The sequence below is a fragment of the Gastrolobium bilobum genome, unplaced genomic scaffold (genome assembly GCF_033153095.1).
Source record: "Gastrolobium bilobum isolate Gb01-03AN ecotype WA unplaced genomic scaffold, APGP_CSIRO_Gbil_v1 utg12837, whole genome shotgun sequence".
In the NCBI taxonomy this organism is placed as follows: domain Eukaryota; kingdom Viridiplantae; phylum Streptophyta; class Magnoliopsida; order Fabales; family Fabaceae; genus Gastrolobium; species Gastrolobium bilobum.
This window is the reverse complement of record NW_026897105.1, coordinates 54,301-69,706: the sequence shown is the minus strand read 5'-3', so window position 1 is coordinate 69,706 and position 15,406 is coordinate 54,301. Positions and strand designations below refer to the sequence as shown.

The following is a 15,406-nucleotide window of genomic DNA, read 5'->3' as shown; positions in this document are numbered from 1 at the left end:
CTTTTTGTGATTTTCCTTATTATTGTCTAATAAATTTCTTCTTTTATCAAAAAAGAAAAGAAAATTATGGTAACTTTACATTGTATATATGAGTAACGCAAAAGGAGATAGCATAAATAACAAATTTCAATATTATGTTAATGACGGACTAAAGTTTATCTAATTAAGAATTAACGATAGCATTAAATAATTGGTGATTCTTTCGTTTGGCAGGACTACAGCAAATAATTGTTCTTGCAATTTACATAAGTATATTGTAACCTTTTCATCTTTGACACATTAAGAAAGTAAAAAAAAAAATGTATTGTGGAGCATAGATTTTTTCCTTATTATGAGAATGTATTTATATGTGCTTGTTTGGATTTAAAGATAACCAAGATATAACCTTCAAAAAAAAAAATAACAAAGATATCATTAGTCATTATTAATGCTTCACGATCGGATATAGTATTTATTGTATTTTGTTTGCTGGGGGCTTTCTTAACCTCTAAAATTTCTTGTAGTATATTGAGTAGATGTTGCAAAAGGTAAAATCGGAAGACTAGCTAGATATATGTTGCTGATGTTTCGCTAACAACTTTCGTTGTTAAAGATAATAAAATGTGAAGATAACAGTTTCAAAAAATGTGAACGCTTCAATGTAATCTCTCTATGGAAAATTAATATGGCTGAAGAGGATGTCAACTTTAAGGATTCATATTGTTTTGAGAGGCAATCCATGATAGGGAACCATCACCAATTAATGGATTAAGTTATATTAACTATATTAAATGTGTCTCATAATATATCTCAACTCAAAATTTGAAGATATTAAGTTCATGTGTTTTTTTTTTTTTTTTATAAATTTCATTTAGTCCATTATCAATTAATATGAGACTTCATCACACTTGAATATTTCAACTATATTTTTATTGAGTTTAACTTTTCTTATGTTGTAGGATTGTAGGAGAGAAAAAAAGTAGAGAGAAGTTAAATGTGGGTCCCATATTTTATATTAAAAAAGAAAAGAAAAATTATTTGGCACAAAAAACGAATTTGTGTAAGAAAATGATAGTATCTCATGTGACATGAGAGTATTATTTCCCATTTTTATTATCTCAATTCAAGTATAAAAAGTTATCTAAAATTATTGGACTTCAATAAGCAATATTATATCATAAACTATATTTCTAGGGGTTTGACAAAAGTAATTAATTAGAAGTATTCAAAGCATTCATGCAAGTCATATCGTAATTAATGCAAGCGCTTTTGCTTTGAAATATTTTCTACTTTTGAGATTATTGTTTGATTTTGTGACACTGATACGTAATCCTATTTCTGTCGAGCAATTTAAGTGGGCATTGTGACAAGTAGCTAGCTATCCAGAAAACCCGCCCAACTTTTTATTTGATGATATGATGATAATCACATGAGTGATGGTAGCTTGTAAGGCTCATAAGTGGTTTGCAAGGAATATGTTTTGTCTGCTCCATGCTATCCATGCAAAATTGGGAACTTTTTTTTACTATAATTTTCCAATGACACCCTCTTTATCAAATTAATCCATTGCCACAATAAATTGTAGATAATGAAGTTTTGCAATTATTTTATTTATTTTAAATATAATCGTACCAAATTAGTTGAGGGTGAGATATGTATGAGTCAACATTCCTTCTTTTGTCTAAATTACTTTTTGAAAGCACTATACAAATTATAATGATTGCTAAAATCCAAAAAAAAATTATGATAGGGGGCGAAAATAAATACTAAAATTACAAAATTATTAAAACTAATAGAAAGAGCTAATTATTACAAAATATTTTGAAGAAGGGCTAACTATTAGGACTTATAATCTATTATTGTTATTATAAAAAGTATAATTATATATAATACTAAACAAAGTCAAAGTTTAGGGATGGGTGATCGCCGACCCACGCCCCTCCCTATGTCCGCCTCTACCGCTTTTTCTTAGCAAACTCTTTTCTTAATTTGTGTTAGAAATCGACAATCACACATAAATCGAAAAATAAAAGAAAAATGGAAGAGAAATTTGACACAATGATTTATCCCGGTTCACCTAATATAGACTACGTCCAGCTTGTCTCTATTATATTCACCTCACCGTCATTCGTTACAAGTCACTCGGTTTACAAAGGAATACAAATAGGATGTAGAAAACCCTAATAATAGTTATTTATGGGCTCAAGCCCAAATTACTAAGTAAAAGAAAACTAGAATAAGTCAGAGACACATAATAGTACCAGCTAACAAGGGCCCTCATTAGTATGCGAAATATGAACTATACCTAACAAATTGCAAGACAATTTTTATTTGTTTAAGCCTTGTGCGTGGAATTATCAATTACCATATGAAGGAAGAGGTTGCACTTTGCTACTAATTTGTTAAGGGACGATGAGAAAATACAAAATTTAGCAAGTCCAAAATGGTATACGATGGAGTGGATACCTTCATTACTAGAAAACTCGCGAATACCAAAGAGAATTTGTGAGGGAAAAATATCCCTTGCAAACTGTGACGGAATTTGCGATCGAGAGACAATTGCGACGAAAAATAGGCTGAATTTCGTCACGACAACACTGTCGCAGAATCTGTTGCAATTCCGCCGCAATTTGAGAGGGAAATAAAAATCCACGAAAACTAGTGATGGAAAATATTTACGAGGGAAGTTCCCTTGCAAAACCTAGGATCAAAAATTGCGACTGAAATTTCATAATTTCCCTCGTAATTTGTGTCAGTCTTTGCTATGGCTTTATTTGCGAGGGAATAACAAGGGATCTATTAAAAATAGATATTCCCTCGTAAAATTAAAAAAAAAACATATAAAGTCAAATTTAAAAGGGACAAGGGTATAAATCGGGAAGGTGCCATTATAGGTATGAGAAGAATATATAGAAGAGATGCAATATGCGTATGAGAAAAAGTCATGGAATGTTGGATCCTTTTTGGCAAACATTGAGTATGTGTAGTGACAGTAGTGCCTATGTTAGCTAATCTTATGAGAGATAAGACTCTGTTGAAATTTAAGGTGTGTATACAAATGAATGAAAAGTGAGAAGCGGATGAAAATTAGGGCTGGCAATATGGGCCAGCCCGCCCCGGCCCGCCCCGACCCGCCACTAGCCCGCCCAAAATGGGCTGGCCCGCCCCGGCCCGTTTTGACAAAATGGGTTGAATTGAGTAACCCGGCCCGTTTTATGAGTGGGCTGGCGGGCTACGGGCCAGCCCGCCTAAAATAAAAAAATATAAAAATAAAATACAAAAAATTAAATTCTGCATAAAATCACATAAAAAAATCTGCATAAAAGCATACAAAAATTTGCATAAAATCCTAATGTGCTTATGAAACCAAGAAGATCAGTGTTTAATAATCTGCATATAAATATGCATCTTTCAATCCAAAAATAATAATAAAAAAATAAAATCATATCAGGATAAAATAGAGTAACAAAACAAGTAACAAAGTGTTGTATGAGCAGTCCACAACAATTCAAAAAAGCCACTTGCATGCAGAGAAATCTAAGATACGGAGCTACATAACAATTGGGTAATCTAAAAAAAAAAAAAAAAGGACTTGGCGGGCTGACCCATATGGGCTAGCGGGTTTGGCGGGCTGGTGGGTTGAAAAACTCAACCCAGCCCGCCTTATTTGGCAGGCGGGGCGGGCCAGCCCGGCGGGCTCAGCCCATTTTGCCGGCCCTAATGAAAATGTCTGAAAGAGACACATTCCAGCACCTTCATCGTCATCACTGTACACATGAATGAAATGTGAGAAGCAAAGGAAAATGTCTGAAAGAGACACGTTCCAACCACCCTCATCGTCATCATTGTACAAATGAATGAAAAGTGACACATGTTTCCACTGTCACCAAAAAGGGCACTGGTCTTGGTAGTTGGGCTTTCACCACTTAATCAAAAGCCAAGTCCAACCCAATAAGGAAAGCTAGGGTTCCCAGTTCAAGACGTTCAGCACAATCATTTTGAACGTGTGTGAGTAGCATTTTGGAGACAAGGAAGTATGAAAAGCAGTCGCCACAACAGAAAAGAGAGAGAACCACTTCAGAAAAATTGTTGGAGAAGAGAAGAAGGAGCAGTCTTTGATCATTCTTCGATATCTCCTTCATCTACCATCCAATCAAGCTGAGATTTTTTTGGCATATTATTGACTCATTATTCTTCATATCCAACGGTGGCTTTTCTAGTTGGAGGTAAATAGCATCATCAGAAATTCCAAACAAAAGTGATTTGTGTGCAGGATTTTGTTGTAGGCAGCGATCTTAAGAGAATGTTTTCTCTTAAGTTCACTGTTGGATGCTACAAATTTTTATTAAAGTTCTACACTCATTATACTTAATATCTAATGGTCAGTTTGTCGATTGGAGCGCTCAAGAAGGATTTCTGCAACTGCAAACAGAGGGTGTCAGTGTTTGTGCTCTATTTCGGGCAATGAGGTTCAAAGGGGAGTATCTCTTTGCTTAACTATTGGATTATCTACAAAATTAATCAGCATCCTCCATTGGAAATGTAAACTCCCTCGCAATTGTGAACAATTTTGCGAGGGAAATGTAAAATCCATCGCAATTGGAAACGGTTTTAATGTTTTTTGATAATTTTCAAAATATGAAATCTAGAAATGTACGTACACTTTTGCGAGGGAAATGTAAAATCGCTTGAAATTGTGAATGGTTTTTGAGAATTAATAATCGTTAATGATTTTGAGAATTTTTAAAATTTGAAATTTAAATAAGTAGGCACGCTTTTGCGAGGGAAATCTAAAATCCCTCGCAATTGTGAACGGTTGTGAGAATGAATAATCATTAATGCTTATTAATGAGTACTCTGTGAGGGGGAAAATGCACTCCCTTGCAAATATGAGTGGTTTTGAGAATTAATGATCATTAATGGTTATTAATGAGGGATATGCGAGGGAAAAATATAAAATCCCTTGCAAATATCAACGGTTTGTGCTATGCGAGGAAAAAACGTAAAATCCTTTGCAAATATGAATGGTTTTGAATTAATTATCGTTAATGGTTATTAATGTGTGCTTTGCGAGGGAAAATATAGTTGTCGCAGTTTGAGGCAGAATTGGCCACTGATTTGTATAATATTCTGTCGCAAGTGTTAAGTTAGGGTAAAAAAATAACCTTTTTCCCTTTCACTTTCATTTTCACCATCTTAGTCCCCTGTAAAAAAGTTTACTGGTTTCCTTTGTGTCTGTTCATTTTTCGTTTCACGATTTTCCTCCACCACTACAAAGGTGTGTCCTGCCACCACCCCCGGCCACCAATTTCTGACAAAGTTACAATCCATTTTCGTCGCCATTCGATCTTCTTCTTCTTATTCGTTTCTTCGAATTTGATGGTTTAAAGTTTTAATTTTTCAGAAAATACCAACTTCGAACCTGCCCATTTTTGTCTCTTCTGTGGTTGAAATACCTCACCTATTGTCTGTTGCCCTGTTTTTGACGGAGGTAAAATCCATTTTCGTTGGCCATTCTTCGATCTTCTTCTTCTTTTTATTCGTGTTTCTTCGAATTTGATAGGTTAAAATTTTTAATTTTCAGAAAATAACAACTTGGAACCTTTCACGTTTGTAAGCCTCCTTATCAAGAAAAAGGTTTTTTTTTTGTTAACAATTTTTTGTTCGCGATACTAAAAATTTGGGGAATTTAAGTTGGAACCCTTGACATATGTGCTCTTATTTCCCAACCTCTTGAAAAAGCAGTCATTTTTGTCCTTTTTTTCTTTAATTTATAAATTGATTATAAGGAATTTTAACAAAGCATCCACCACATAGGTATGTGGCATGTGGATCTTTGGATTTGTAATAGATTGTTGTGTGTGTACCAAAGAATACTGTGCTTCATGATTGTTTATTTTAATTTGTAATGTGAACTTGTTTATGATTTTCTTCTGTCATGTTTCAGAATATGATGTTTTCTGGCTCTCCGAAGGTACAAACTTAACTTTTAAATAAAAAATTATTATTATTTAGATGTTAAACTCCCTCAATTCTCTTTCTTTTCTTTAAACAAGAAGTTAAAAAAGAATAATGTAGTATTATATTTTCTTTCCATTATTGCTCGCATTGTTTGTATAATCTCCACACTATATAATTGACTCATTTGTAGGTGAATATTATGTGACAAGTAGATTAGGCATTGACTGTATTATGTGGTGTAAAGACTGAGATGTATAGCAATGTAGTAGGATTCTGAATATTAGACCCTATACTTAGAGCCTGTTAAAGCAATGACAATGTAAAGGAATCAGCGTAATAGACGTACAACTTCAAATTAATTTTATTTTATTTTACATTATAACTTCTAATTATTTTAGTAAAAGACAACAGTGAATTAGTAACAATTAATAGAATGCGTCCCATAAAAATTACAACAGACGTACAATCTTTATTGTATTTATATTAAGGATAAAATTTAACTTATTATTTTATAATAATGTATTCGCATATGAGCTTAAAAGGTTGAAGGCGTCCCAACTTGAGTATTAATAAAAGACGTCCCAGCTTGAGGAGCAAGTGCATGCTGCGACAGAGCAGCTGACTCAACAAGCGAACATTATGAAGCAAATACAGGAACAACTCTGACTTTTAATGTAGGAGAAGGAAGACAACTGCAAGAAGACGAAGGGACCGACGCTAGATGATGACCATGATGATGATGACTTTTCTAGGACTTCAGAGGCATACTAGTTGTTTTTTGTATGTTTTATTTTGTTTAGGACTTTAGAGACATTTTAGTTGTTTTATTTATTTTTTAGGATTTTTGTTGCTCACTTTTGTTGATACACCTTTTGATTTTAATTTGGCTGTTTATCCAGCATATTTTACGATTATTGTTACTCACTTTATGCATTTATGTTCATTTGGAACCTTTGTTGTTTACAGGAAAATTAAAAAAAAAAGTAGTACATTATTTTAATTTTTAATTTTTTTTAATTCCTAAAATTTTGAAGGAAATTTTAAAATTCCTTCGCAAAGTTTGCCGCGAGTTCCTTATGTTTTTCTTCCCAGATTCCGCAGCCTATTGAGACAAAATTTTATAAATTCCCTCGTAATTTCTATGGATGATTTAGTATATTTTTCGTCCCAGTTTCATCAGCTTATTGCGATGGAAATTCAAAACATTCCCTTGCAAATTTGCGAAGGAAATTTCCCCCACAAATTTCGTCGCAACCTACGACGGAAAAACACTATAGTCGGATCTGCTATTTGCGACGAAAATGCAGATTTTTGCGTGTGAAAATTTTCATAGCAATTTGCGAGGGTTTTTTTTCCACAAATTTTCTTCGCAAATATCTTTGCGATGAGGCTTTTAGCGACAAACCATTTTCCCCTGCAAATTCTATCCCAGATTGTTTTTTCGAGAGAATTTTGCGATTTTACGAGGGATATGTTCTGTCGCTGATTCTGAATTTTCTAGTAGTGCTTTTATCCTTCCCATTGGCATTTTTACCTGCATGGTAGACAATAACATTCAGTTTGAATATTTGTCAAGCCTGTTTGGTATACGATCATAATCACTAAGCACTTGTATTTTGACTAGCGAACTAGGGAGCAAATTTTTCCTAAAATTTGGAAAATTTCAACACTAAGTAGACTTAAAAGAAATAAAAAATAAATAAATTTGACCATGCATATGGATTCAAATTGTGTTCTATTTCACTTTTTTGAAGTTGAAAATTATGGTTTGTGCTAATATTTGTTGTGGTTGGTGATCTTTAATCAATCTATGTATTGGATACAAGAATCATGATTTCTTGGCTGGCAAGAAATATAATTTTGATCTAGATTTTATAGTAGGCACAACTTACAATAGAAAAAAAGTTAAACGATTTGTTTGACATAATATGAGTATTTGGTTTATAAGATATGATTTAAAGGATATTTTTTAATTTTAAATTTTGTTTTGTGTGTGAATAACTTTTGAATATAATTTTTGAAAATAAAAATATTGTGAAAATATTAAAAAATATTTCAAATTTAAAATTTACAAGTATAGTCAGTCCTTAAAAGCTACATTATTATAATAGTTAATAATTTAATTTATAAAAGTGTACAATAATATTTAATAAACTAGTTGATTACCCGTGCGATGCACGGAGAAAAAAAATCGATTTGTGTGTCCCGTAAATGAATTAATAAGAAAATCGGTTTGTTCGTATGACATAAACATGTAACTTTTAAGGTAGGAACAAAAAAAGAATATAATAATTTAAACACAGTAAATTTCATGGTTGACAGCAAAATCTCCATTAATAAAATATAAATGTCATGTTGACAGCAATATAATAAGAAATATGACCAACCGATACCCACGACAATTGTAAAATATCGTCCACCATGCACTATTGGTATTTGCTGCTGTTCGAAATGAATCATAAACAATATATAAACAATATTTGGAAAAGAAAAAATTGTTGAAGGGAATTATATAGTTTAGGCAGATGAATAATTCATAATTACAATGAAAAACCTTTGACTCTGAAAAATGACAAGGGAATAATATACTGATTGTGCCTCGAATACTGAATCTGCATAACAATAAAAAATTAGCATAAAAATAGGCATAACAACTAAAGAAAATCAACAAAGAAGATTAAAAAATATTTTCTGATAAAAAATTGAGATCTTACCTGATACCAAACAACAATGTTATCTCTTTGTAGAAATAACCAAGTATACTACACTAATCTTTGAAATACTTCCTTGTAGACGATGTTAAAGGTAGTACTTGTAACGCAACCATTTTCATCAAGTATCAGCATCTTCAATCCATGTCTGCTCTTTAATCTAGATAGTGCCACATATAATTTCCCATGAGTGAAGACAGACCTAGGAAGATAAATGCCAACATGAGACAGCGACTGTCCTTGACTTTTGTTGATAGTCATCGCAAACGAAACTACCAAGGGGAGTTGTCTTCTTTGGAAGTTTACTGGAAATGTATGACGGGCTGATCGTCATTCTAGGGATTAACACAATATCTCCTATATTGTTTCCTGTAAGAACAATTGCCTCAACAACATGATTCCCCAACTTTGTAATAAGTAATCTCGTACCGTTGCATAAACATCTTGATTGATCAATATTTCTCAATAGCATCACCGGTACTTTAACCTTCAAAGTTAATTTATGATCAGGAATCCCCGAACATGAGAATGTATTTAAGATATCAGGGGAGATTTCGTCATCCTCAAGAGATGAATTACCGTCTTGTTTCAAAACCTTATCTGAACTCAATAATGTCCTTTCTTCACCCGGAATCACAGCCATTAGGTGCTCGTTTAACATGGCAACATCGGACAATTTAGGAGTCAGAAGAGCACGTTCTTTAAAGAAAGTAGGATCTAATATATTATCCATCAAATTCGGGCAAACAAAATCAACAATATCTGAAAGTGGATCTTCTGAACCTTTGATCAACAATTCATCTGGAATTGTTATAATAGATTCTCCATCAACATCATCCCCAAGATCATCATCTCTTATTTTAAGCAGCCACTCAGAAAATTCTTTTATTTCCAACAAATTATTAGTGCTACTTCCAGAATTGAGACGTATGTTCTTGGTCAAAATAACAGATGACAATGGGACCATAGATAGGAAGAATTGATGGTTGCATGAACTATATCTTGTCTACTGCCATTTGGAAAGACAGGTAATATTTGCCGAAAGTCACCTCCTAGAACGATAACTTTTCCACCAAAAGGCATATCAACACAGCTAAGAACATCTCTAAGTGTTCTATCAAGAGCCTCAAAGCAAAATTTGTGTACCATCGGTGCTTCATCCCAAACGATTAACTTTGTTTTTGACAACAACTCTGCCAAAGTAGAATTTTGTTTTATATTACATGTTGAATCTTCGGTGATCTGTATAGGAATACGAAATCTAGAATGTGTCGTACGTCCTCCAGGAAGAAGAAGTGAAGCAATTCCGCTAGAAGCAACATTAAGCACTATTTCAGCTCGAGATCGAACAAATGCTGACAGGATGTTCCAAATAAATGTTTTTCCAGTCCCACCAGAGTCGTACAGGAAAAAAAATCCTCCTTTACCTGCCGAAACAGCTGAAATTATTTTGTCATAAACAACCCTCTGCTCATTAGTGAGTGAATTCAATAATCTGTCATGCTCTTCTTTCAAAGACAAATGGTGGATGCAACTTTAACAATTTAATTATTCGATTTAAAGATTAAAATTCGATTTTTAAAAGAATTTCTTTTCCCACCATCCATATTTAAATTCAAGATTTTAAACCATTTCAAATTTTGAATTTCAGATCAGACGACCAATTCCAACATAAAAAGCAATTAAAACACTTGATTATCCAATTTAAATTTCGAAATTCAAAACTATATTTATTAATTAATTATTCTTTTATGTCTGCCACCACAAACAGTCATTTAATTATTCAATTACAAAATTAAAATTCGATTTTTAAAAGAAATTCTTTTCCCACCATCCATATTTAAATTCAAAATTTTAAACCATTTCAAATTTCGAATTTCAGATCAGACGACCAATTCCAACATAAAAAGCAATTAAAACACCTGATTATCTAATTTATTTTGTCTATCAGCTCTCTTGATTCTTGATTGTTATGATATTGAATCAATTATATAACAAAGATAATGTCTTTGTTATATCATTATTGTATATATATTTTTTTAAAAATAACCATAACGAAATTGTGAATTGAATGACGATCAGGTCTTCAACAATTGTGAAATTTGTTTTTGTTTCTATTGATCTCCATGAATAGAGATCGTGAATGCATGTCCGTGAAAAGAATTTTCTTTTTATTGAATCTAAAATTTTGAATTTCAGATTGTGCAAAATAAATACATAATTTCGAAATTTAATTGATAAACCATTTAAATTTTCGAAAATTCAATTTTTAAAAGAATATTGGTATGATAGTTTATCTGATAGAGTTTTCTTTTTATTGAATTTAAAATTTCGAATTTCAGATTGTGCAAAATAAATACATAATTTCGAAATTTAATTGATAAACCATTTAAAATTTCGAAAATTCAATTTTTAAAAGAATATTGGTATGATAGTTTATCTGATAGAGTTTTCTTTTTATTGAATTTAAAATTTCGAATTTCAGATTGTGCAAAATAAATACATAATTTCGAAATTTAATTGATAAACCATTTAAAATTTCGAAAATTCAATTTTTAAAAGAATATTGGTATGATAGTTTATCTGATATGATAGTTTTGGTTTTGGGATTTAATTTATTTTGTCTGTCAGCTCTCTTGATTCTTTATTATTATGATATTTGAATCAAATATATAACAAAGATAATGTCTATATAACAAAGATAATGTCTTTGTTATATCATTATTGTATATATATATTTTTAAAAATAACTATAACAAAATTGTGAATTGAATGACGATCAGGTCTTCAACAATTGTGAAATTTGTTTTTGTTTCTATTGATCTCCATGAATAGAGATCGTGAATGCATGTCCGTGAAAAGAGTTTTCTTTTTATTGAATTTAAAATTTCGAATTTCAGATTGTGCAAAATAAATACATAATTTCGAAATTTAATTGATAAACCATTTAAAATTTCGAATTTCAGATGAGATGACCAATTCCAACATAAAAAGCAATTAAAACAGTTGATTTTTTTTTTTTGATTTTTTTTTTGGATACAATTTTTAAAAGAGTTTTTTTTTTCAATTTACCTTATAAAGAAAGTTTGTATATAACCAAATTGTAGAATTAACCAGGGAGTGACACTTGGCAAAACTTTCCAGCAGTGAACTCTCCTTTATATATATATATATATATATATATATATATATATATATATATTTAATTCATTTTAATGTATTATTTATCAGTTTATATAATACAATTTAAAAGTATTAACTTTTTTGCATTTTTTTAGCAATTTAATGCACCTAATTAAATTCTATTTATTCATTAAATAGTAGTTTTTTTTTTGCAAACATTAAATAGAAGCTTCTTCGGCTTTTTGACTCTTGTGCCGTTCATTAATTAATTAATAACCATTTTGCCCTTTATCCTAAACTATCTACCAATCTGTCCCAATTTAATCGATTACCTTCAAGATTTAATCGATTAAATGGTCAAAACTGGAAAAAATAGTTGACTTGAACATTTAATCGATTAAATCTTCAAGTTAACTATTTTTTCCAGTTTTGAATTTTGAATTTAATATAATAGGAGTTGATTGCGATTTGTATTTAATAGGAGTTGATTGCGTTTTGTATTTAATAGGGGTTGAATGTGTTATTGATTGATTACGTTTCGTATTTAATAGGAGCTGATTACGTTTTGTATTTAATAGGACACAATCAGATTTAGGAGTTGATTGCGATTTGTATTTAATAGGAGCTGATTGCGTTTTGTATTTAATAGGACGCAATCAGATCCTATTAAATACAAATCACAATCACCTCCTATTACATTAAATTCAAAATTCAAATTGACAAAATAGGTACGAGCGGCCAAGTCAAATTGTTTCATCCATATTATTTGACTGATGGGGCCACACATTTTAAACAACAAATTCATTATATATAACAAATGGTGTTACAATTTTTCTTCATTCTACTCCCCTCACCCTTTCTCACCCACTTGCTAGTTCACTTTCTATAATCCTACAATCACCACACCTCCATGCGCCACCCTTGAGAATGGCTCATAGTAGATACAAGAAGAAATGTGAACATCATCTGGTTATCAGCAATGTGTAGCAAACTATTGTTCAGGTTAATTCATCAAATATAATATTAATATTCAAATCCACAAAAGCTCTCTACTTGATTTTCATTGTCCGTGACCAACTTTTATTATTCATTTTGTCTTTCTGATCATCTATAGCGTCATATGGTGCACTAAAAGTTATGTGGCGAGACAATAATGTGACTCTAAGGACTATTATAAATTCATCTTTTCTTTATTAAGAATTTTTTTTATAAAAAAAATAGACTTTTTGTGCTATCAAAGTCTCACCATGTAACTTTTATGCACGATACGACGCCATAGACTGTCATATGGATTCATCAATGATAAAAATTTGGTTATGGACAAGAAAAAAAGTGATGGGGGATTTTCTCTGGATCAAAATATTGATGTTATATGGATGAATTTGAACATAGTTGGCTACATATTGCTAATAATCAAATCATGTTCTTGTCAATCATGTCGGCCATTACAGGTTAGGAGTCATAAATGTGTATGGTGGACTTGGATCTATGGAACAGTCTTCTTCTCAGCTCAACGAGATGCTGCATTCGCTAGTTTTGCTTTTATGCTTCTTTTTTCTTTCCTGATTCACCAAAACAAAACAAAAATTATTGTAATCTTTGATAGTCATATCAAACAAGGCAAAAAAATTAAAATATTACACTTTTAATAATTAATTATGAATTAGTAGTTGTTTGGAAACTATTTTCATATTTATTGCAGTCATTTACGCTCAAATTAGGCGTGACTATTCACGCTCAAATTAGGCGTGACTATTCACGCTCAAATTAGGCGTGACTCCCAAGGCATTTACGCCTAAATTAGGCGTGACTCGTCTGATGTTGACACGTGGCACAAAAAATTAATAATTTAACCGTAAAATTTTATAAGGCCATAACTTTTGACTCAGATATCCAAATGAGGTAATTCTTTTTTTGATTCCACATAACTTTTCGAGATCTACGCAATGACATATCATTTGATATATTTTATCTCTCAAAAACACAATTCAAATTTACAACAATGATACTATAAAGATGGCACCAAAGTGGATTAACTCATCTATAAATAAGATGGCACCAAATTTCCTATTAAATACAAAACGCAATCAGCTCCTATTAAATACAAAACACAATTAACTCATTTAACATTAAATTCAAAATTCAAATAACCACCAACAAATTTATTTGAATTAGCGACAATCTGTAACCAATTCATAAAATTAGAACGCAATGAACTCCTATTAAATACAAAATGCAATAAACTTATTGGAGGTTATTTGAATTTTGAATTTAATGTTATAGTACCATTATTGGGCGTGAATGAGTGCAACATATTCGTAATTAGGTTCAAAACGGCAACTTATTCGTAATTATTTATTAAAAAAGCAATATTTTAAATTTTTTGCCTTTTTTGAAAAAAAAAATAGATTACAAGGTTATTTATTTAATTATCAAAAAATATTCAAGTTTATATAATATTCTACCTAGTGTTTAGAATATATATTTAATTATTTTCTTTATTAATACAGATTTTTCAAATTGATTTTTGAGTTTAAATCACAAAGTAAATCTTTATTTTGTTTTTTTATTAATAATAATTTTTAAATTTTTTTGGTAATACACTATATAATACAATTATTGCAAATTTGAATTGTGTTTGTGAGAGATAAAATATATCAAATGAGATGTCATTGCGTAGATCTCGAAAAGTTATGTGAAATCAAAAAAAGAATTACCTCATTCGGATACCCGAGTCAAAAATTATGGCTTTCCAAAGTTTTACAGTTCATAAGTTGACTTTTTTGCCACGTGTCAACACAAGATGATTCACGCCTAAATTAGGCGTGAATGCCTTGGGAGTCACACCTAATTTGGGCGTGAATGGCTGCAATAAATTCAAAAATAATTTTCAAATTGCTACCAATTTGTAATTAATTATTAAAAGTATAATTTTTTAATTTTTTTGCCAACAAGAGGAACATATGCATTTAAAAATCTATGGTTCAGATAGATTTAAATATTTTTTTTTGTTATGTTTGCATTACACTATAAAAATTCTAATGTACGATTTTTAGGTTTAGCGTTTGTTTTTTTAAATGACACAAAGTTGTGTCATTTTTAATGAAACTATGTTGTTTTGGTGTGTTTTATCATTTTTTCTAATTTATAAAATTAAAAATAAAAAGAAAATGAAGGAGAGAGAATATAAAAACACACTAAAACAACGTAGTTTCGTTAAAAATGACATAACTTTGTGTCATTTAAAATCACAAACATTTTTCCCTTGATTTTAATATAATATTCTCATTTTGTATGGTGAACGTGTAATTAATGCGGGTAGGATGTGTTGACTTAAAAAAATAGGTTTATATTTATCGAGATTTAGCAAAAATTTAATTTTTTTTATTCATTTTTCAAAACAATATAATTTGTGTTAAAATACTGATATTTTTACAATTTTTTGACTGTACACTTCTTTTAAAAATAGAATAAGATAATTCAAAATGCAATTGATCTAAAAAGCAACACCAGAATAGGAAATCATATTTTATATTTTGAATATTATTAAAACTTGAATATTCACAAATAATAATATATCATGAAAATCATTTATTATTTAAATGTAAAATTAAGAAAAATTAAAAGTTTAA

The 15,406-nt window shown here is 30.6% G+C and overlaps 1 protein-coding gene across 1 annotated transcript; it reads right to left on the bottom strand.

Moving 5' to 3' along the window:
• Positions 1 to 8,853: 8,853 nt before the first annotated feature.
• Positions 8,854 to 9,618, bottom strand: LOC133304170 (uncharacterized). Its single transcript, XM_061504156.1, has one exon. It carries the CDS (start codon positions 9,616 to 9,618, stop codon positions 8,854 to 8,856), a length of 765 nt encoding a protein of 254 aa, XP_061360140.1.
• Positions 9,619 to 15,406: the final 5,788 nt, after the last annotated feature.